General features: G+C 43.3%; 1 protein-coding gene across 2 annotated transcripts in view; it reads right to left on the bottom strand.

Moving 5' to 3' along the window:
- The window catches only part of SMPX (small muscle protein X-linked), a 153,086-nt gene extending 140,231 nt beyond the window's left edge, over positions 1–12,855 (bottom strand). The window contains exons 1-2 of one of the 2 annotated variants that reach the window (XM_056558606.1): positions 12,790–12,855; positions 7,230–9,419 (exon numbers count right to left, since the gene is read on the bottom strand). In XM_056558606.1, coding sequence (XP_056414581.1) covers positions 7,258–8,217 — 960 coding nt within the window. In that variant the 5' untranslated portion in view covers positions 8,218–9,419; positions 12,790–12,855 and the 3' untranslated portion in view covers positions 7,230–7,257. Of the gene's footprint in view, positions 1–7,229; positions 9,420–12,789 lie in introns of those variants that run through there. The other variant, XM_056558609.1, reaches the window with a different exon arrangement.
- Positions 12,856–22,620: the final 9,765 nt, after the last annotated feature.

Raw genomic sequence — 22,620 nt, 5'->3', positions numbered from 1 at the left:
GCATTAATTCCCTTGTTTATGTTGCTCACACTACATGCAGTTCACTGAGGACGAGGGAGCGTTCCCTTGGGCAAGCATGACACTTGCCCTCCCATCTCATGTGGTAACTTCTTCGCTCACTGTTCAGAGCTGCTAACCAGCTGTTATCAGCCAGTGAAGCTGTGTGACATGTGTAGTGAAGCTCTGTGACATGTTCCCGCCTCAAAGAGCAAGCTGGTTGAAAAGCTAGGAGCATGTACAGAGCTCAATGATCAGTCAACACTTTCTGTATTTTGCAATAGCTGCAGGGGCAAGACAGTGTTCTGGACAATGGAGGAACCCCTAGTGGTAAGAAGTATAGAGCATATTTTTTTACCCAAAAAATAAAATTTTTAATCAATTTATATTAAAAGAACACAATGAATGTTATCTACAATACATAAAACGCTTATGCAAACGACAGTGCCCATTTAAGACTATACCACTTTGATTTGTGTTTACAAAATGTTACAGGTCTTTGTTATCCACAAGCAAGAGCGCACCAGCTCACCCCTGGGATAAGCCCCAATGCAGCACAGACGGGAGCGGAGCCACTCCTAGTGTTCACACAATGGAAATAGAAGATTGTGCAGCACAGAAGCTCTGTAAAATCCTCATTTCTTTATTAGTATCAAACACTGACATACAGGAATAACAGGTGACGTGTTTCAGCTATCATATGTAGCCTTAGTCACTAAGTCACTTAGTCACATAGTAAACTAAGGCTACATAAGATAGCCAAATGTGCCACCTGTTATTTCTGTAGGTCTTTGTTATATTTTGAGGATATTAGTGGTCACCTACTTAACCTCTTAAGGACCCAGGGCGTATGGATACGCCCTCACACCCTGGGCCTTAAGGACCCAGGGCGTATCCATACGCCCTGGCGTTTTCCGGTCTCTGCCGCGTGCCGGGCAGAGATCGGAACTGGATGCCTGCTGAAATCCTTCAGCAGGCATCCAGGGCAAACGCCGAGGGGGGCCATGTAGGCCCCCCATGTCGGCGATCGCCGCAAATCGCAAGGGAAATCGCCCTTGCGATCTGCGGCGATACCGGGCTGATCAGGTCTCTGGGACCCGACCGCCCGGTAATTTTGCATGATCACAGCTGTCACAGACAGCCAGGACCATGCTAAAGTATAGGAGCGAGGTGGCAAACCGGCCACCTCCTCCTATACCCTGCGATTCTTCGGTTAGTTAACCGACCAATCGCAGGAGGGGGGCGGTTACTTTCTCCCGCCCTGCCCGGCCCCTGAAAGTCCGGAGAGGACGGGAGGAAGACCGGAGGACATGGCGGGGGACGGGGGAGTGCTGGGGACCGGCCCCGGTACTTACCTCGTCCCTGAAGACCCGGATCCCGGCGATGAAGACGGCGGCGGCGGCGGCGACAGGTGAGTTGATCTTCAGCTGCGGTCGGGCCCTTTACAGCAATGCACGTCGCCGTAAAGCGACATGCATTGCTGTAATGGGACCCTGTAAACTACAACTCCCAGCATGCCCAGACAGCCCTTGGCGTCTGGGCATGCTGGGAGTTGCAGTTTTGCAACATCTGGAGGTCCACAGTTTGGAGACCACTGTGCCCTTCCAGATGTTGCAAAACTACACATCCTCAGCATGCCCTTACTGTCCAGGAATGCTGGGAGTTGTAGTTCTGTAACATCTGGCCCTTCAGATGTTGCAGAATTACAACTACCAGCATGCCTGGACAGTTTTGGCATACTGGGAGTTGTAGTTTTGCAACATCTGGAAGGGCACAGATTGGGAACCACTGTATTAGTGGTCTGCAAACTGTAGTCCTCCAGATGTTGCAAAACTCCAAGACTGGTGGGAATTGTAGTTCGGCAACATCTGGCTCTAAAGATGTTGCCGAACTACTACTCCCAGCATGCCTGAGAATGTTTGGGAGTTGTGGTTTTGCAACAGCTGGAGGCACACTGTTTGGGAAACATTGTCTGTTTCCTAACTCAGTGTTTCCCAACCCGTGTGCCTCCAGCTGTTGAAAAACTATAACTACCAGTATGCACTGATAGACTGTGCATGCTGGGAGTTGTAGTTTTGCAACAGCTGGAGGTCCCCCCCTGTGAATGTACAGGGTACATTCACATGGGCAGGGGGCTTACAGTGAGTATCAGGCTGCAAGTTTGCGATGCAGCAAATTTTGCGCGGCAGCTCAAACTCGCAGCGGGAAACTCGCTGTAACCCCCCGCCCATGTGACTGTACCCTAAAAACACTACACTACACTACCACAAAATAAAATAAAAAGTAAAAAACACTACATATACACATACCCCTACACAGCCCCCCTCCCCTCCCCAATAAAAATGACGTCTGGTACGCCACTGTTTCCAAAATGGAGCCTCCAGCTGTTGCAAAACAACAACTCCCAGTATTGCTGGACAGCCGTTGACTGTCCAAGCATGCTGGGAGTTTTGCAACAGCTGGAGTCACCCTGTTTGGGAATCACTGGCGTAGAATACCCCTATGTCCACCCCTATGCAAATCCCTAATTTAGGCCTCAAATGCGCATGGCGCTCTCACTTTGGAGCCCTGTCGTATTTCAAGGCAACAGTTTAGGGTCACATATGGGGTATCGCCGTACTCGGGAGAAATTGCCTAACAAATTTTGGGGGGCTTTTTCTCCTTTCACCCCTTATGAAAATGTGAAGTTGGGGTCTACACCAGCATGTTAGTGTAAAAAAATTAATTGTTTACACTAACATGCTGGTGTTGCCCTATACTTTTCATTTTGACAAGAGGTAAAAGGGAAAATAGCCCCCCAAAATTTGTAATGCAATTTCTCCTGACTACGGAGATACCCCTTATGTGGGCGCAAAGTGCTCTGGGGGCGCACAACAAGGCCCAGAAGGGAGAATGCGCCATGGACATTTGAGGTGATTTGCACAGGGGTGGCTGATTGTTACAGCGGTTTTGACAAACGCAAAAACAACAAAACCCCACATGTGACCCCATTTCGGAAACTACACCCCTCACGGAATGTAATGAGGGGTGCAGTGAGAATTTACACCCCACTGGTGTCTGACAGATCTTTGGAACAGTGGGCTGTGCAAATTAAAAATGTTGTACAGACCACTGTTCCAAAGATCTGACAGACACCAGTGGGGGTAAATGCTCACTGTACCCCTTGTTACGTTCCTCAAGGGGTCTAGTTTCCAAAATGGTATGCCATGTGGGTTTTTTTTGCTCTCCTGGCACCATAGGGGCTTCCTAAATGGGACATGCCCCCGAGCAAAATTTGCTATCAAAAAGCCAAATATGACTCCTTCTCTTCTGAGCATTGTAGTTCGCCCGTAGTGCACTACAGGCCAACTTATGGGGTACCTTCATACTCAGAAGAGATGGGGTTACAAATTTTGGGGGGTATTTTCTGCTATTAACCCTTGCAAAATGTGAAATTTGGGGGGAAACACACATTTTAGTGACATTTTATTTTATTTTTTGACATATGCAAAAGTCGTGAAACACATGTGTGGTATTAAGGCTCACTTAATTACTTGTTACGTTCTTCAAGGGGTCTTGTTTCCAAAATGGTATGGCATGTGTTTTTTTTGCTGTTCTGGCACCATAGGGGCTTCCTAAATGCAACATAAACCAAAAACCATTTCAGAAAAACGTACTCTCCAAAATCCCCTTGTCACTCCTTCGGTTCTGAGCCCTCTACTGCGCCCGCCGAACACTTTACATATACATATGAGGTATGTGCTTACTCGAGAGAAATTGGGCTACAAATATAAGTATACATTTTCTCCTTTTACCCCTCGTAAAAATTCAAAAAAATTGGGTCTACAAAAACATGTGAGTGTAAAAAATGAAGATTGTGAATTTTCTCCTTCACTTTCCTGCTATTCCTGTGAAACACCTAAAGGGTTAAAAGGCTGACCGAATATAATTTTGTATACTTTGGGGGTTGCAGTTTTTATAATGGGGTCATTTGTGGGGTATTTCTTTTCTTTTTTTTTTTATATCTTTTATTTCTTTTAATAATAAAATTTACAAAACTACAGTGTACGATTCAGATATACATAACAGCACCAGTCAAAAAAGAGGCCATATAGCCATACTTATACTTGTTTACATCTGAGAAGTATACCTAATCATTATCTCCTTATCTACTACAATCTTCTCCAGATATCTAGAATTCCTCCAGTTCACGACTCGTACCAACTGCGCAGCCAAATAATAAACAAGAAAGTTGGGCATATCCAATCCCCCCCTATCTCCAGGGGCCATAAAATATCTGTACTTCAAACTGACCCTTTTCCTTCCCCATAACAATCTGCCCAGTATAACTTCTATCTTCCGGAACCACCCCTTACCGATCCACATTGGCGAGGCTCTAAGGAAAAACAGGATCTGTGGGAGGATCACCATCTTTACTATCGCCATCCTTTCTGACATCGAGAAAGGCATTTTAATCCATATTTCTACTCTCTTCACTAGACTATTTAATAGAGGGCGTATATTGTTAGTCACAAACCTATCATTTGTGGCTGCTATTTTTACTCCCAAATAGGGGAAACATTCAGGTTTTTTTTAGCACGGATAATCTTCCCACCATCTCCCCCATATCTTCATCTAGGGGGAGCATAGTAGATTTACTCCAGTTTATCTCCAACCCAGATAAAGGGGCAAATACATCAAACAGCTTCATGATCCGGTGTATTTTTTCTTGTGGGTTAGTTACAAAAAGGAGGATATCATCTGCAAATAGTAAAATCTTATTTGTTTCTCCGTTTACTCCAAATCCCTCATAGAAATTGTTATCTCTTATCCAAGCCGCAAAGGGTTCAATATAAATTAAAAATAAAGAGGGTGAGAGGGGGCAGCCCTGCCTTGTTCCTCTACTTAGTTTAAATGGGTAGGAGGGAATTCCATTTACCACTACACTCGCCTCCGGATTAGTATACAGTAACTGAATATAACTCAAAAATCTCGTGCCCACCCCCACCTTCCTCAAAACTTCCCAAAGGTATCCCCACTCCACCCTGTCAAAGGCTTTGGTAGCATCCAGTGACAGAATGGAGCGGGGGCCCCGGGATCCACTCTGGATTGCCTCATATACCTGGTGGATATTGTCGTGGACCGTTCTTCCTGACCTAAATCCCCCCTGGTCTCTCCCCACCACTACCTCCACCACTTTATCTAATCTCCTTGCCAATACTTTCGCTATTATCTTTATATCCGTATTAAGCAAGGAGATGGGGTGATATGAACCCAAATCCAAAGGATCTTTATCTTTTTTCTTAATAAGTCTGATGTTAGCCTCACACATTGATTTAGGGAGAACACCCCCCCCCCTCCAGGATTCATTAATGATACCCAACAGTTTTGGAAGTAGCAGGGTTGAATATATCCTATATATCTGGAATAGAATACCATCGGACCCAGGGGATGTATTCCCTTGAATTGATGCCAATGATTCCTCCAATTCCTGGAGGGAGATCGGGTCATCCAAAGAATCCCTGGCATCCTCTGTTAAACTTGGAATATTAATTCCTCTCAAAAATTCCACTACGTCAGCCCTATTAATGTTGCTACTTATATAGGGGGAGATTTATCAAAACCTGTGCAGAGGAATATTTGCCCAGTTGCCCATAGCAACCAATCAGATCGCTTCTGTCATTTCTAACAAGGCCTCTGCAAAATGAAAGAAGCAAGCTGATTGGTTGCTATGGGCAACTGGGCAATTTTCTTCTGCACAGGTTTTGATAAATCTCCCCCATAGAGATTGGAGAAAAAAGAGCTAACCATTTGAGCTATTTCTTCTCTTTCTGTGGTTATGCTGCCATCCACCCTCCTCAAAGCAATAATACCACATTTCTCACCTTGATTTTTAAGTAATCTTGACAATGTCTTATTTGGTTTCCCTTTCTCAAAAAAGTTAAATTGGCCACTAAAGAATAGTTTATTTTGTGCCTTTTTAAGTAGATATTCTTTGTACTCCTCTTGGGCTGCCTTCAATTCTAACAGCCGTTCACCCCCCACTATCCTCATCTATCCCTGCTTCTAATAGTGCCACTTTACTATTCAGCATTGATTCTTCCTGGGCAAATTCCTTTTTCTTTTTATTAATTCGCCCTATATATAGGCCTCTCAAGAATGCCTTCATGGCATCCCATACTATCTGAGGACTCGCTGAATTATGGTTAATCTCCCAGAATGCTTCTATTTCCTGTCTAAACCAGTCCTGGTCTCCCACTAATTCTATCCAGTGGGGGTTGAGCCGAAAGCCCAACCTTTTCCCACCCATTGCCTTACCTCCAATTTCCACCACCACTGGACAATGGTCCGATAGGGTTTTAGCTCTATACTGCACCCTACTGGTCCAGATCATCGCATTCTTATCACAAAGACATAGATCAATTCGGGAAGCAGTGTTATATGAAGTACTAAAGCATGAGTACTGTCTTACTCCTGGGTTTAGTTTCCGCCACCCATCAACCCAATTCATCTCTCCACAGTACCTCGCCAATGCTGTTTCACTCCCCCCTACATTCCTACCTAGTTTGTATCTGTCCATACTAGGGTCCATTACATTATTCATATCTCCAACTATCCATAATGCCGCATGTGTCTTCCTTTCGCTGTAACTCACAAGGTCCCTCAGAACATCCAATCTAAAGGGTGGAGGAATATAAACAAAGGCCAAGATAATAGCCCTATTTTCCCACATTCCATAAAGAAATACGTATCATACTTGTCTACCTTTGCATTTTTTATTTTGAATGGTACCTTCCTATGAACATATAGTGATACTCCCGCAGAGTACGAAGAAAGTCTGGAGTGGTATTCTTCTTTGGCCCACTTCCTTGGTAATATCTGCTCATCTCTTGACCTATGGGTCTCGACTAAACATATGATCGCAGGAAGGCACCTCCGAATATAATCAAAGATTGCACACTTTTTAATTCTATCCGACATACCTCGCACGTTCCAAACTAACAACTTAAACGAAGACATATTAACTTTAAAAAAAAAAAAAAAAAAGAAGAGAGGAGGAAAAAAAAAAAAAAAAAAACTCTCTCCGCCTCCCCGTGCCGTCCCTCCCCCCTCCCACAACCTTCCTCCACCCCCCCACACACCCCCCTTCCCCCCTCCCCATAATGCACCGTACTTCTACTATGCATTTCTATCCTAGTGACACCCCGCAGGCCCCCCCTGGACGTAGAATTAATATTCAGCTAATACTTCCAACCCCTAATGCCATGATAATATCTTATACTACATGCCTTCTTTATCCATCCAATCTGAGACTTCCTGCGAGGTTCCAAATATTATTACCTTTCCCTTATGCTCTACCCGGAGTCTTGTTGGAAACAAAAGAGAGAAGGGCACCCCCGCATTCTTTAACTGCCTTTTTATCTCTCGAAAGGATGCCCTTTTCCTCTGAGTCTCCCAGGAGAAATCCGGATATACAAAAATGTTCTGCCCATTGTACTGTAGGTCCCTCACTTCTCTTGCCCTCCTAAGAATCGTGTCCCTATCCTGGGAAGTATATAACTTGATTAGGATTGTCCTAGGGGGGCCCCCCGGAGGGGGTATCCGCCTTGGGACCCGATGAGCTTGTTCGATCCCAAACATTGGGGTAAAGTTCCCTTCACCTATCACGTCCTTCAGCCATCCACTGCAGAACTGGATAGCAGAGTCCCCCCCCCCCCCCTCTGCCCCTCCAGGGAACCCCACCATCCTTATATTACAACGTCTAGATCTATCTTCAAGGTCAGTGAGCTTATCTTTAATGGATATCTTCTCCTTTTTTAAATCATTGACCTCCTCTTCCAGAACCTTGATCCTTTTTTCTGTTTTAGGGGCTTCTTCCTCTGGTCTGGAAATCCTATCTCTCATCTTAGTCATATCGTGTCTTATCATTGATACCTCAGTAGATACCACACCCAATTGTTTATTTATCTCCTCAATTGCACAGTTAGATTTTTTTACCCCTCCCAAGATCTCCTCCAACAACTGAATTCCCATGGGGGGCACGGTCTGCCTGTCCTCAATTTCTTCCACCTCCAGAACCGAGTACCTAGAACCTGTTTTACTAGGAGAGAGATCCTTCTGGGTTCTAGATTTAATACCCACAGCTGGAGACTTCCATATTTTATCCAGTTTACCCATAGCCCCCTTATCTTTCTGTGGCGAGCTACCCCCTGATCTTCTGGGGTTCACCTTAGGGGCCATTTCTCCCGCTTTATCTCTTCGCTTTATACTTGTAAGGTGTACGTATCACCACCCAGGTTCCACCTATTATCTTAACGAAATTATACACCATAGGCCCCTCCCACCCAATAATTTGCCTCCAATTATTTACAACATACAAAGGTGAGGATTCGTGGCCCCACACGGTTCTGGGATACACTTTGGACAGAGGATATCGCAGCCTGATCTATCAGTATCCGCCGTCAAATATAGCATAATAATATACAACTAAGAACTCATTAGCATATTTGATCCCCTTGATAGACAGTCCAGTCTCCCCCTAAAGTCACTGATCTTATAGGCCCTCTGTTGGATCCAGGGCAAGAGTCCAATTTCATGGAAGAGGGGGTCTACTAAGGCCCAATTGTTCGATTTGGTCTGTGAGTCCAGACTTCTCCAAGTCGCTAGAAGGAGTAACCAGGTAGGGTATCTGGCGTCCAATGTTGTCTATTCCACATGGGACAAGTGCTGGGGGCTGCTGCTGTTCATAATGTTGCAGAGATGTTAATGACTGATTTAACTGGCTTAAAGGCTGCCAAAATAATTATCAATATAGCATCAGATCTTTTTCTCGATTCCTTTCTCCTTTCCACAAGAGAGGGTCTGGCCCAGCCTGATAAAGTCCCAGCAAGGAGCAGCGGGGCCCCACACGTGCACTCCTCCACCTCAACGCCACTACACCGCACTGTGAGGCAGGGGCCACCATTTATGGGCTTCCGGAACAGGCCCGGCACTCCTCTCCCTTACTGGCTGCAAAAGTCCGCACCTCCCTCTCTCTCACCTTCTCTCTGGCGTCTCCCTCCGCAGCACACGGGGGGAGAGAAAACATCTGCCCCGCCACCTCCGTCTCCTGTCAGACAGCAACCCCACGGAGAACATCGCGTCGCGTCACCTCCACCTCGCTCCTCCCTCCTCCTGGGGCCCAATCCAGGGACCAGCGCCCCTAGCTCTCACGGGGTATCCAGGTAGGCATGTGGTCCTGGCGGCATTCCTCTATCAGTGTCCCGGCATCCCGGGGTTCGTTTCGGCTCCACGTCCGTCCCGAGGGCTCAGGGGGCGGGGGCGGAGCCCTGGAGCGCGCGGCCCTAGCTCATGCCGCCGTCACTTCCTCCCCCCTGATACTCATTTGTGGGGTATTTCTAAGATGAAGACCCTTCAAATCCACTTCAAACCTGAACTGGTCCCTGAAAAATAGTGAGTTTGGAAATTTTGTGAAAAATTGGAAAATTGCTGCTGAACTTTGAAGCCCTCTGGTGTCTTCCAAAAGTAAAAACTTGTCAATTTTATGATGCAAACATAAAGTAGACATATTGTATATGTGAAAAAAAAATTAAAATATTTTGAATATCCATTTTCCTTACAAGCAGAGAGCTTCAAAGTTAGAAAAATGCAAAATTTTCAAATTTTTCAAAACATTTTTCATAAAATTAAGAAAGGATGCAAGTTACAATTTTTTTTTTACCACTATGTTAAAATAGAATATGTCACGAAAAAACAATCTCGGAATCAGAATGATAACTAAAAGCATTCCAGAGTTATTAATATTTAAAGTGACAGTGGTCAGATGTTCAAAAAATGGCCGGGTCCTAAGGTGTAAAATGGCTGGGTCCTTAAGAGGTTAAAGGGGTACTCGGGTGAAAAGCTTTTTTTTTTTTTTTTTTTTAAAATCAACTGGTGCCAGAAAGTTAAACAGATTTGTAAATTACTTTTATTAAAAAATCTTAATCCTTCCTGTACTTATTAGCTGCTGAATACTACATTGGAAATTCTTTTCTCGTTTGTAACACAGAGCTGTCTGCTGACATCATGAGCACAGTGCTCTCTGCTGACATCTCTGGCCATTTTAAAGAAAAGAATTTCCACTGTAGTATTCAGCAGCTAATAAGTACAGGAAGGATTAAGATTTTTTAGTAGAAGCAATTTACAAATCTGTTTAACTTTCTGGCACCAGTTGATTTAGAAAAAAAAAAAAAAAACGTTTTTCACCGAAATACCCCTTTAAAGGATAAGTCTTATGCCTGACAGTACAGAAAAACTTATCACCTATCTGCAGGATAGGGAATAAGTTTTAGATCGAAGGGGGGGGGGGTCTGAGCGCTGTGGCCCCCTCCTGCGATCGTCTGTACGGAGCCCCAGCTCTCCCACAGAGTGCACGTCATGACCCCGCCCCCTCCATATATCTCTATGGGAGAGATGTTTGGCAATCTTCGGCTCTCCCATAGAGATATATGGAGGGGGCGGGGGTCATGACGTGCCACTCTGTGGGAGAGCCGAGACTCCGTACAGAAGATAATGGGGGGCCACAGCGCTCAGACCCTCCACCATCTAAAGCTTATTCCCTATCCTGCGGTTAGGGGATGCGTTTTTCTCTACTGTCAGGCATGAGACATCTTCTTTAATTCTCATTGTATTAAGATAATTGCAATTACTAAAATAAACCTAAAATTCCTATCAATACATTTCTGGATAATAGAGTAACACTTTGTAATGGCTGACAATGGACTAGAAGTGATTTAATTGCTCTTTTCCTAGGACAAAGCCTCAGAGAGTGAATGAAGGCTAATGAGTTTTCTATTTGAATACACTGTTCATTATAGTCAGCCATATCTCTGAGTTATTAAGAGATTTATTGACTCTGGGTGCAGGAAATACAAATATGACCCACTGCATGGAAGGTTAGGCTGGGTCCGCACTACGTTTTGTCCCATACGGGAGCGCATACGGCAGGGGGGAGCTAAAACCTCGCGCTCCCGTATGTTACCGTATGCGCTCCCATATGCCATTCACTTCAATGAGCCGACCGGAGTGAAACGTTCGGTCCGGTCGGCTCATTTTTGCGCCGTATGCGCTTTTACAACCGGACCTAAAACCATGGTTGACCACAGTTTTAGGTCCGATTGTAAAAGCGCATACGGCGCAAAAATGAGCCGACCGGACCGAACGTTTCACTCCGGTCGGCTCATTGAAGTGAATGACATACGGGAGCGCATACGGTCACATACGGGAGCGCAAGGTTTTAGCTCCCTCCTGCCGTATGCGCTCCCGTATGGGACAAAACGTAGTGTGGACCCAGCCTTACAAAGTTTCTTATAGCTTATAATTTACATCAGCCTGTGATCACAAACTCTAAGAACCTTGTGTCTTTAAAAAAAAAAATGTATATACCGATTACGTGTAACATTTAGGTAGATAGGTCAGCAGGAAAACAGGGTTGTAAATAAGCACATGGCTAAAGTGGCTTCTTACCAAGATTTCAGGTATATCTGCTTTTATTTCCAATAGTGCTCTCCATTGGTAAGAGATACAGTTTTTGTTAATATGTAAATGATGCTTAAGTGCCCAGGAGGCATTCCCTAGCACCGCAAGAGCCAAGTCAAGTCCAATCTATGTCCTTTGTATCACCGCCCCACGTCCCGATTGCCCCCACCTACTCTGACTTGCCATCAGGTAAAGGACACATGGGCTGGACTTACAGGGGCTCTTGCTTTCTAGGAGAACGCCTCATGGCACTTGAGCCTCATTTGCATATTAACAGGAAAAAAAAGGTTTTATCTTGCTGAAAGCTTATAACGGAGCACGACAAAGCAATAGAACAGAATTACTCAGACCTACCAATCCCAAAAATACAGAATCATCTATCATCAGACTTGTAGGCACTTTTGACGCATATACCCCACAAATCGGATCCTAAAAACTTATTGGCACATATTACAGTCAGATTCAGACCTCTCTGACAAAATAGGCACCAGACCCAATATTGGACCTGTTGGTCCATAGTCACTTCAATGAAACAATATCCAGCAACAGGACCTGGTTACCACAACCTCCACCTGGTTCCTATGCATGTGGACATTGTTCCACATGTAAGGTGTTTCCTAAAACAAAATCATTCACTTACCCTGTGGATGGTAGAACATATAGGATCTTGGACTTCATTAATTGTAGCAGCAAAAACGTACTTTATGTAGCAGGCTGCACCTGCCCTAAATTGTACATGGGTAAGACCACACAAGAACTTAGGCACCGTATTGGCAAACATATGAGTACTATTCGGAGTAGCACAGACACTCCCATAGCCAGACACATGAAGCTGGCCCATAATAACCTGATGGACCAGATAAAATTCTGGAGCCTCCGCTAGATTAGGATGGGGGAAAGAAAAGGGGGATGTAGATAGAGTCCTTTTGAGAGAAGAGGCCAAATGGATTTACCGGCTACAGAGCAGGAGTCCAATAGGCCTCAACGAAGGCTTCTCGTTCACGGCATTTTTTGAATGACATGCAATTTTAAAATATATTTCAAATATTCTCTTATTAAATATGTATCACAAGGACCATTCATTTTAGGCTAATACGAAAAGATGAATATAGGACAAAGAACACATAACAACTGAATTGTGACCCATCAGGGCAACTAAATATTATCCGATATATACCATGTATACAGCTTCACGCAAAATGAAAATGGAAAAGAAGAACTTAAAGTAAGGTCACAATATGTATAGTATATAGTATCCATAAAAAATAAACAATTCATATAACAACTTATACTTACCATGTTGGCTTTTCTCTTCTGTTTTTTTGGGGGGAGCCGGTATCGGGGGGAATTGAGCCATGATCTATAATATAATAAGCAAAGTTAATATTTAAACAAGTAAAATAATAAATTAATAACAAATATATATAAAAAGTGCATAAAATACTATCAGTATTTGAATAAAGAGAGCATGACCTAACACAACTGATGACAGTCCCCCTGACTTACTACAGGGAATGGATCTTGGTATCCTCCATCTATCATCAGTTTAGTCTTTGTATATTTTCAGCACACAGAAAAAGTCCACAGACATGCGTGGTGTCATAAAGTATCCGACGCAGCCGTAGTCATCTCAATATGCACAGCAGAACCTAAGTGTCATGTCGTGCGCAATGATAACCCGGAAGAGGGAGGAACAACATACTGACCAACATTCCAGAGGGTGCGCAGCCGCAGATGTCGGCGAAAACACATGGCACTGGCTAAGTTCACTGACATGAGCGGCGCCAGGAATTCACGCAATGTTTACAATGACGTATACATTACATGACATGAGCGCGGATAGGCTCAATACAAACACACCTATGACATGCAGTCATGTGGACCTAAGCGGATTGGCTGCAAGGAGTGGAGCTGTGCCATATATTGTTACAATTGGACAGCCCTGATGCGCACGATGATGCTGTGATTGGAAATGTCACAAACAGAACATATTTAAGCCTGACGGTCCAGTCTCACCAGCCATTTGCCTCATTCCCTTGAGAAAGTCAGCGTTGCTGACGTAACATCGGGGGGCTAACTGAGACTATTTTAAAGGGGTATTCCAGGCAAAAACTTTTTTATATATATATATATCAACTGGCTCCGGAAAGTTAAACAGATTTGTAAATTACTTCTATTAAAAAATCTTAATCCTTCCAATAGTTATTAGCTTCTGAAGTTTTCTGTCTAACTGCTCAATGATGATGTCAAGTCCCGGGAGCTGTGCATGATGGGAGAATATCCCCATAGGAACTGCACAGCTCCTGGGACGTGACATCATCATTGAGCAGTTAGACAGAAAATAACAACTCAACTTCAGAAGCTAATAACTATTGGAAGGATTAAGATTTTTTAATAGAAGTAATTTACAAATCTGTTTAACTTTCCGGAGCCAGTTGATGGGGAACACTGGAACAAGTTGTCTCGTGTGACTGAGCGCACTTCGTCTAGCCAGAATGACGTCTGCCGGCGCCATCTTTCTATTCATAGGGGCGGGTCCGGTTGGTCGCCTACAAACCTGGCCAACAACCAAATCATGTGACTGTGTATACCGTCCCATGACTGTCATGTGACAATAACACAGGAGAAACCAGGAAGACAAGAACAAAAACTGACAGTTACAATAAAGTGGGTGAAAACTTGAACAAACATAAACAAATAAATCACAAAAATTAACCAAACTCATTCCGGTCATTCAGACCGGCGTTACCAGTACCGTTTAGCCGGACTATCCAGCGGGCTTCTCGCTGGAGGAGGAGTTTACCTCGGTCACCTCCATTTCTCAGGGGTGGAATTCTCTCTAGACCTAAAAACTTTAGACTGCTATGGCTGCCATCATGTGCTTGGTTCATGTGGGCAATAAGACTATTTTAATATCAGACCAATGTCCATATAATACCAGTACTAAACACATCCAGAGCAACTGAACCAGCTGGTTAACACAATCAAGTGTAACCTAAGGATGTGTTACATATAATAAGGAACTCAGTCTGTCATTTTTAAACTACTACATGTTTAATAAGATATCCATTGGATTTTAACTTATGAATCTAATAAAGTAATAATTTAAGGGGGGGATTTCTAGTTTAGGGCGTACCCCTTGGGGGTTGACCCCTAAAGGTTGTTGATTATCTCACCAAAGGACAACACTATTGAAAGAAAAAAGATATGCATGGAATCCTGATAACTAGCCCTATCTAGCTATGGGCTTACTTACACCCATTAAATAACCATTGTAAGCAAGAAAATGAGTTCAGCTACAGAAACGTGCACCTGTATACTTATTACATTTATAATAGTTGTGTAATCGGCGGTTGATTGCTCCAGCCTGTAACTCAGGCATGGAGCAATCAATCAGAGACAGGACGCCGACGGAAGAAGGTAGGGACCTTCTTCTCTCCGGGTAGCGGATCGGGGCATCACGATTTTATCACGATGACCCCGCTCAGCCCGACTGAGCAGCCGGGAAGCTTTGAGCGCGGCATCGGAAGGGTTAATAGCGCGTGGTCGAACGATCGCGGCCGCGCACTATGAGCCGCGGGTCCCGGCTGTGAATAGGCGCCGGGACTAGAGATGAGTGAACTTACAGTAAATTCGATTCGTCACGAACTTCTCGGCTCAGCAGTTGATTCATAGATATGAAATCTCGCGGGACTATGGTCCATAAATTGTGGTGGTGGGTTAGTCACTTGAGGCTTGAGAAAGGGATAGATCCTGAAACTTCGCCAATCAAGCTCACCTGCTGGTGAGCCTCCAGACGCTGTTCTCAGAGTAAAGCGAGGTGCGCAGCTACTGCATATACTCGAGTATAAGCCGACCCGAATATAAGCCGAGGCCCCTAATTTTACCCCAAAAACCCAGGAAAAGTTATTGACTCGACTATAAGCCTAGGGTGGGAAATACATCATCCCCCCTGTCATCATCCAGACCCCCGTCATTATCCCCCCCCCCTTCATCATCACCGTCTGTCAATCTATTCCTCTGTGGTCTTCAACCTGCGGACCTCCAGATGTTGCAAAACTACAACTCGCAGCATGCTGGGTGTTGCAGTTTTGAAACCTCTGGAGGTCCGCAGGTTGAAGACCACTTCGGCCTTCATCATCATCCAGTCCCCCCCCCCCGTCCCTTTTGTTTTGTACTCACCTCCCCTCGGCGGGAAGTTAGGGTGAGCTGGTCCGGGCCATCTATGCTGCAGGGACCGTCTGGTGGGAATGGTTAGTCGTTGCGGGCTGTCCATTTTCACCAGGGGGGGGCCTCTTCTCCGCGCTTCGGGCCTGACCTAGTGACGTTGCCTTGACAACGATGCACAGGGACGTTGCGCATGAACGTCCCTGTGCGTCATCGTCAAGGCAACGTCACTACTCCGGGGCCGGGCCCGAAGCGCGGAGAAGAGGCCCCCCCCGGTGAAAATGGACAGCCCGCAATGACTAACCATCCCCACTGGACGGTCCCTGCAGCATAAATGGCCCGGACCAGCTCACCCTAACTTCCTGCCGAGAGGAGGTGAGTAGAAAACTAAAGCGGGTGTCTGGATAATGACAAAGGCCGCAGTGGTCTTCAACCTGCGGACCTCCAGAGGTTTCAAAACTACAACACCCAGCATGCCCGGACAGCCGGACAGGTGCACTACGTTACACCCATACCCTTGTGCAGATTGAGTGGTAAATTTTTGTCGATACTTGCATCCTTTCTTGGTGAAAAATTCCCAAATTTGATGAAAAATTTGAAAATTTAGCATTTTTCTAACTTTGAAGCTCTCTGCTTGTAAGGAAAATAGATTCACATATACAATATGTCTACTTTATGTTTGCATCATGAAGTTGACATGTTTTTACTTTTGGAAGACATATATATATATATATATATATATATATATATATATATGCAGATAAGGTCAGGCTGCTCACCACTCTCGCGTTTGCTGCACTGTCTCGTGCTACGGACACCGGTACCGCTCCCGGCTTAGTAGAAATCACACAGGAAAGAAAACGTCCGGCACTCGGGAAGATGCAGATAAAACTTGTCAATGGCTTTATTCACACGCTTAGGCAGGACACAATCTGACGCGTTTCGCACACTCAGGTGCTTAGTCGTAGATAGACATACACTCAATAATGCGGGTTAAAATACACATGAGTTTGGTCACATGACCACATGAATCTTAATTAAAAACAGTTGGTTACAAAACATGGCATTGGGAATCATGATCACATTTGATCGTTCGGAGAGAGTTCACACAAGGATGCAGGCAATGCGGCTTTAAATTTCAAATTTTGAGTAACATTTAAATTTCAATCTCGAATGGTCTAAAAACTAGTTTATCAATACTACCGATATTCATATTAATTTGGAGGTACATATTTACCGAAATAAACAATTTGAACTATACTTGCACATCAAGATCCGAAATATTTATGTATAGATCAATAACCGCATAATGTGCATCTCACCGTGTGAACATCCCCCTATAATTTGCAACAATTCAAAATTTATTATATGTGCACAAGAAGACGAAGAGTGCATATTGGACCGGGAACTAAACATACGTGATTAATAATAAATTGTATACATCGACTATATTCTCTTATTCAATTTATGCACACGTTAACATTAAATCCAATCTTTTTTTTAACCCTTGCGGGAATCTTGTTCCCAAGAGGAACATCCAATGTGCCTCTCTATTGTATAATTTCTTTCTAAGATCGCCTCCCCTAGGTCCTAAGGTGACTTTTTCTACCCCCAATACTCGTAAATGGGTGGTGTCCCCTGAATGGGACTCCCTAAAGTGACGTGACAGCATAGACATGCTTGTCAAACTACTTTTAGCATCCGTAATATGTTTCCTAAACCTCACTTTTAATGAATTGCCCGAGCATCCTACATATTGCAAATTACAAGCAATACATGTTGCTACATATATAATGGATTTAGTGTTACAATTGATATACTGGTGTATATTGTATGTCCTATTTGTTGTGCAAGACGTTACAGTATTTGAATTTACCATGTGTGTACATGTGATGCATCTAGTATGACCGCATTTGCGATTACCTATATTCCTCAACCAGTCCCGGTCCTTTACACTTTCCTTTTGACTAGTAAATAGACTAGGTGAGACTCTGGTTCCAATAGTGGGGCCTCTCCTGGACACAATAGAAATACCTTCCGATAATATGTCTCTTAATATTGGATCTGTTTCTAATACCGGAATATATCTATTTATTATTTTCTTAATCTGTCCAAATTGAGTACTGTATGAAGTCACGAAAAATGGTGGTCTATCTTTACTCGGATTTATATTTTCATTTTTAATTGTGTTTTTGGCTAATTTGCCTCCAACCTTATATGAGTCCCTTCTATTTTGATGCCTACTGGAATATGATACTAGTTCCTCACGCCCCCGTCCCTCTATTCTTATTTCTGCTTTTTTTAGTATTTTTTCGCTATAACCCCTCTGCTCCAATCTAGTATGAAGTTCCTCTGCTGCAATTTTAAATTGTTTCTCACTAGAGCAGTTACGTTTTATTCTACATAATTCGCCATAGGGAATATTATCCAGGACATGTCGTGGATGGCAGGAGGAGGCCAATAAAGTAGAGTTAGAGGCTGTGTCTTTTCTATAGGGGCGAATTTCTATACCATCACTCCCACTAATCAGCGAAATGTCCAAAAAATTAATTGTATTTTTATCGAAATGTGAGGTGAACCCCAAATTTAAGTTGTTGTTCCCAATATACTTAACAAATTCCGAAAATAGTGTCTTCGTACCCCTCCAAATTATCAGTAAATCGTCTATGTAACGACTGATCCAGTGTATATTATCATAATATGGGTTTTTATCACTGAAAATAAAGAGCTGCTCCCAATGAAACATGTAGATATTTGCAAAAGACGGGGAATATTTGGCACCCATTGATGCTCCCCTGGTCTGCAGGTAGAAACCACCATCAAACACAAAGTAGTTGTGTTTAAGCAAAAACTCCGTGGCGATGGTGATAAATTCCTGCAGACCAGGGGAGTATGTGCTGAATTTTTCCATATGGACGGACAGGGCCTCTAGGCCCTTAGACCAGGGAATGCATGGATATAAGCCTATAACATCACAGGTTGCCCATGACAACTGCTCATCCCACACAATTTTTTCTAAGATATTGATCACATGCTTAGTATCTTGTGTGAACGTGGGGGTGATTTTAGTCAGGGGTTGGAGATGGTGATCCACCCACTCCCCAAGGCGCTCCCCCAGCGACCCAATGCCAGCAACTATTGGCCGAAGGGGAGGTGGAAATACACCTTTGTGCACCTTGGGGAGTGAGTGGAACACTGGGGTAACTGGATTCTCTACAAATAGATATTCTTCCAGTTTTTTATTGATCGCCCCCAGGGCTACACCCTCTTCCAATATTTTCTTAAGTTCCATTTGGTACGTTTTAGTAGGGTCATTTTTTAATTTACAGTAAGTTGATGTGTCTGATAACATATCCTCATTGAGTTGTTTATATAACCCTGAATCCAGAACAATAATATTTCCACCTTTATCGGCATTACGTATTACGATAGATTTATTCTCAGATAATTCCTTCAATGCTATACGTTCATTTTTATTTAGATTATCATAAGCATTATCACGAGACACCTGTTCATTAAGTTTCACTAGGTCCCGCTCGACCAACTCCTGGAATCTATCCAGCGCCTCCGAACGGGAGGCAACAGGATAGAAACCAGGGTTGGCCGAGCGGTAGTTATTATTCCGACTATCATCAACAACTGCATTTTCTTTCTGCAAGCAAGTGAGCTGTAATAATACATTTTGATCCTTGAAATTAGTAACATTAACATTTACTTCATTAACCTCACCATCGCTCGCCACTGATCCTTCCACAACTATACCTGAAGGTTCCCCCTCCTCATGACTCATAACCCCCTTGTGAAAATGTCTTTTGAGAGTGAGTCCTCTTGCCAATTTATTAACATCTAGTATGGTATTGAAAAGTTCAAACTTACTTGTCGGCACAAAATTCAGTCCTTTACCAAGTACAGTAATCTGGTCAGCAGATAAAATGCATGCAGATAAGTTCATTACCGGATTTATCTCGGAACCAGTAGCGAGCGCAGGGGGTATCTTCTTTCTTCTATGTTTGCGTCCAGCTCTCCTTGCTTTTGACCCTTTAGGCTGTCGGTCTGGCCCAGACGGTTTTTTGGAACAGCTCCAAGTTCTTTAGATGGTGCGGCAATCGATGTTGATTTCTTTTTCTGTTGTTGTACTGATGAGTATTGTGCACCTGTATTTTCCTCTTGGGAACTTTCAGGGTCTGAAAAGCTCACTTTCCTTGTAGATCGGGACCTTGGATGATTTCTGCGTTTGGATCTGGATCGTGGGGTGCGTAAAATAGAGCGCGGTGTGTCTGGATTGTCTCCTTTATTAAGATGCCACGAGAACACTTGATCTTTATTAGAGTCCAAAAAATCTCTTTGGAATTTACTTTTTTTAATATCCATTATAGAGTTTTCCACACTGTCTAGCTTCTCCAATGCTGCTTGTTCCACGCTGGCAAAATCCTTGTGCTCTTTGTACATAGCCAGCTGGGTCCTAAGGCCCTCCATTTCTTGCTGCATACTGGCTAATTCCAGGGATTCCTCCTCCACAATATATGTCAAAAGTTTAGCTGAGCAATCCAGCAATGCGGAGTCCCATTTGGTAATGAATCCCTGTGAGTATGTTTTTATGGGTCTTTTTTTCAATCTGAGACCCCTTGGAACAATGTTCTTTTCTAAATATGTAGTGAGAGTTTTGTTATCCCACCAGGTCTTCGTCTCTTTAATCATGAGATTCTCCAACTGTCTTGTAATAGCAAGCATGTCAGGGGGAACCACATTAACCGTGGGTGTTACAAAATCATTAAACACTGTTTGAGCTTTCGCATCTCTGCTCGGACCGTATTTGTCCATATTACTCACATCAACGGTTGCAGGTTCCCCCAGTCCTAGCCTTGGCGTTTCCAAATTAGATTCAGCCATGTTAATCCACGTGGTGGGAGCACTCCAATGCGGGAACTGTTAGATGCAGATAAGGTCAGGCTGCTCACCACTCTCGCGTTTGCTGCACTGTCTCGTGCTACGGACACCGGTACCGCTCCCGGCTTAGTAGAAATCACACAGGAAAGAAAACGTCCGGCACTCGGGAAGATGCAGATAAAACTTGTCAATGGCTTTATTCACACGCTTAGGCAGGACACAATCTGACGCGTTTCGCACACTCAGGTGCTTAGTCGTAGATAGACATACACTCAATAATGCGGGTTAAAATACACATGAGTTTGGTCACATGACCACATGAATCTTAATTAAAAACAGTTGGTTACAAAACATGGCATTGGGAATCATGATCACATTTGATCGTTCGGAGAGAGTTCACACAAGGATGCAGGCAATGCGGCTTTAAATTTCAAATTTTGAGTAACATTTAAATTTCAATCTCGAATGGTCTAAAAACTAGTTTATCAATACTACCGATATTCATATTAATTTGGAGGTACATATTTACCGAAATAAACAATTTGAACTATACTTGCACATCAAGATCCGAAATATTTATGTATAGATCAATAACCGCATAATGTGCATCTCACCGTGTGAACATCCCCCTATAATTTGCAACAATTCAAAATTTATTATATGTGCACAAGAAGACGAAGAGTGCATATTGGACCGTTAACCCTTACTGTAACGTCTTGCACAACAAATAGGACATACAATATACACCAGTATATCAATTGTAACACTAAATCCATTATATATGTAGCAACATGTATTGCTTGTAATTTGCAATATGTAGGATGCTCGGGCAATTCATTAAAAGTGAGGTTTAGGAAACATATTACGGATGCTAAAAGTAGTTTGACAAGCATGTCTATGCTGTCACGTCACTTTAGGGAGTCCCATTCAGGGGACACCACCCATTTACGAGTATTGGGGGTAGAAAAAGTCACCTTAGGACCTAGGGGAGGCGATCTTAGAAAGAAATTATACAATAGAGAGGCACATTGGATGTTCCTCTTGGGAACAAGATTCCCGCAAGGGTTAAACAAAAGATTGGATTTAATGTTAACGTGTGCATAAATTGAATAAGAGAATATAGTCGATGTATACAATTTATTATTAATCACGTATGTTTAGTTCCCGGTCCAATATGCACTCTTCGTCTTCTTGTGCACATATAATAAATTTTGAATTGTTGCAAATTATAGGGGGATGTTCACACGGTGAGATGCACATTATTCGGTTATTGATCTATACATAAATATTTCGGATCTTGATGTGCAAGTATAGTTCAAATTGTTTATTTCGGTAAATATGTACCTCCAAATTAATATGAATATCGGTAGTATTGATAAACTAGTTTTTAGACCATTCGAGATTGAAATTTAAATGTTACTCAAAATTTGAAATTTAAAGCCGCATTGCCTGCATCCTTGTGTGAACTCTCTCCGAACGATCAAATGTGATCATGATTCCCAATGCCATGTTTTGTAACCAACTGTTTTTAATTAAGATTCATGTGGTCATGTGACCAAACTCATGTGTATTTTAACCCGCATTATTGAGTGTATGTCTATCTACGACTAAGCACCTGAGTGTGCGAAACGCGTCAGATTGTGTCCTGCCTAAGCGTGTGAATAAAGCCATTGACAAGTTTTATCTGCATCTTCCCGAGTGCCGGACGTTTTCTTTCCTGTGTGATATATATATATATATATCAAAAAGTTTTTTCCTGAAATACCCTTTTAAGGCTGGAACTCCACTGAGGTTTTTTTTTGCAAAAACGCTGTCAAAAAAGCCAATTTTCCCGCACAGCGTTTTTTCAGTGAAAAAACGCCGCGTCCAGATGTTAGCTGCAAGTCAATGGTAAACTGCAAAATGCCAGATTCACTTGGCGTTTTTCAATTTGGCGTTTTTTAATCCTTTTGGCGTTTTTTCCGCAATTTCTGGCTCAGAGGCTGGATTTTGAAAACGCCCGACAAAACCTAGTTTCTAAGTCTATGGGAGAGCAAAAACGCCAAGAAAAACGCCATGTTGGTTTAAAATTTT

The sequence above is a fragment of the Hyla sarda genome, chromosome 2, assembly GCF_029499605.1.
Source record: "Hyla sarda isolate aHylSar1 chromosome 2, aHylSar1.hap1, whole genome shotgun sequence".
NCBI lineage: Eukaryota > Metazoa > Chordata > Amphibia > Anura > Hylidae > Hyla > Hyla sarda.
This window is presented reverse-complemented; position numbering and strand designations above follow the sequence as displayed.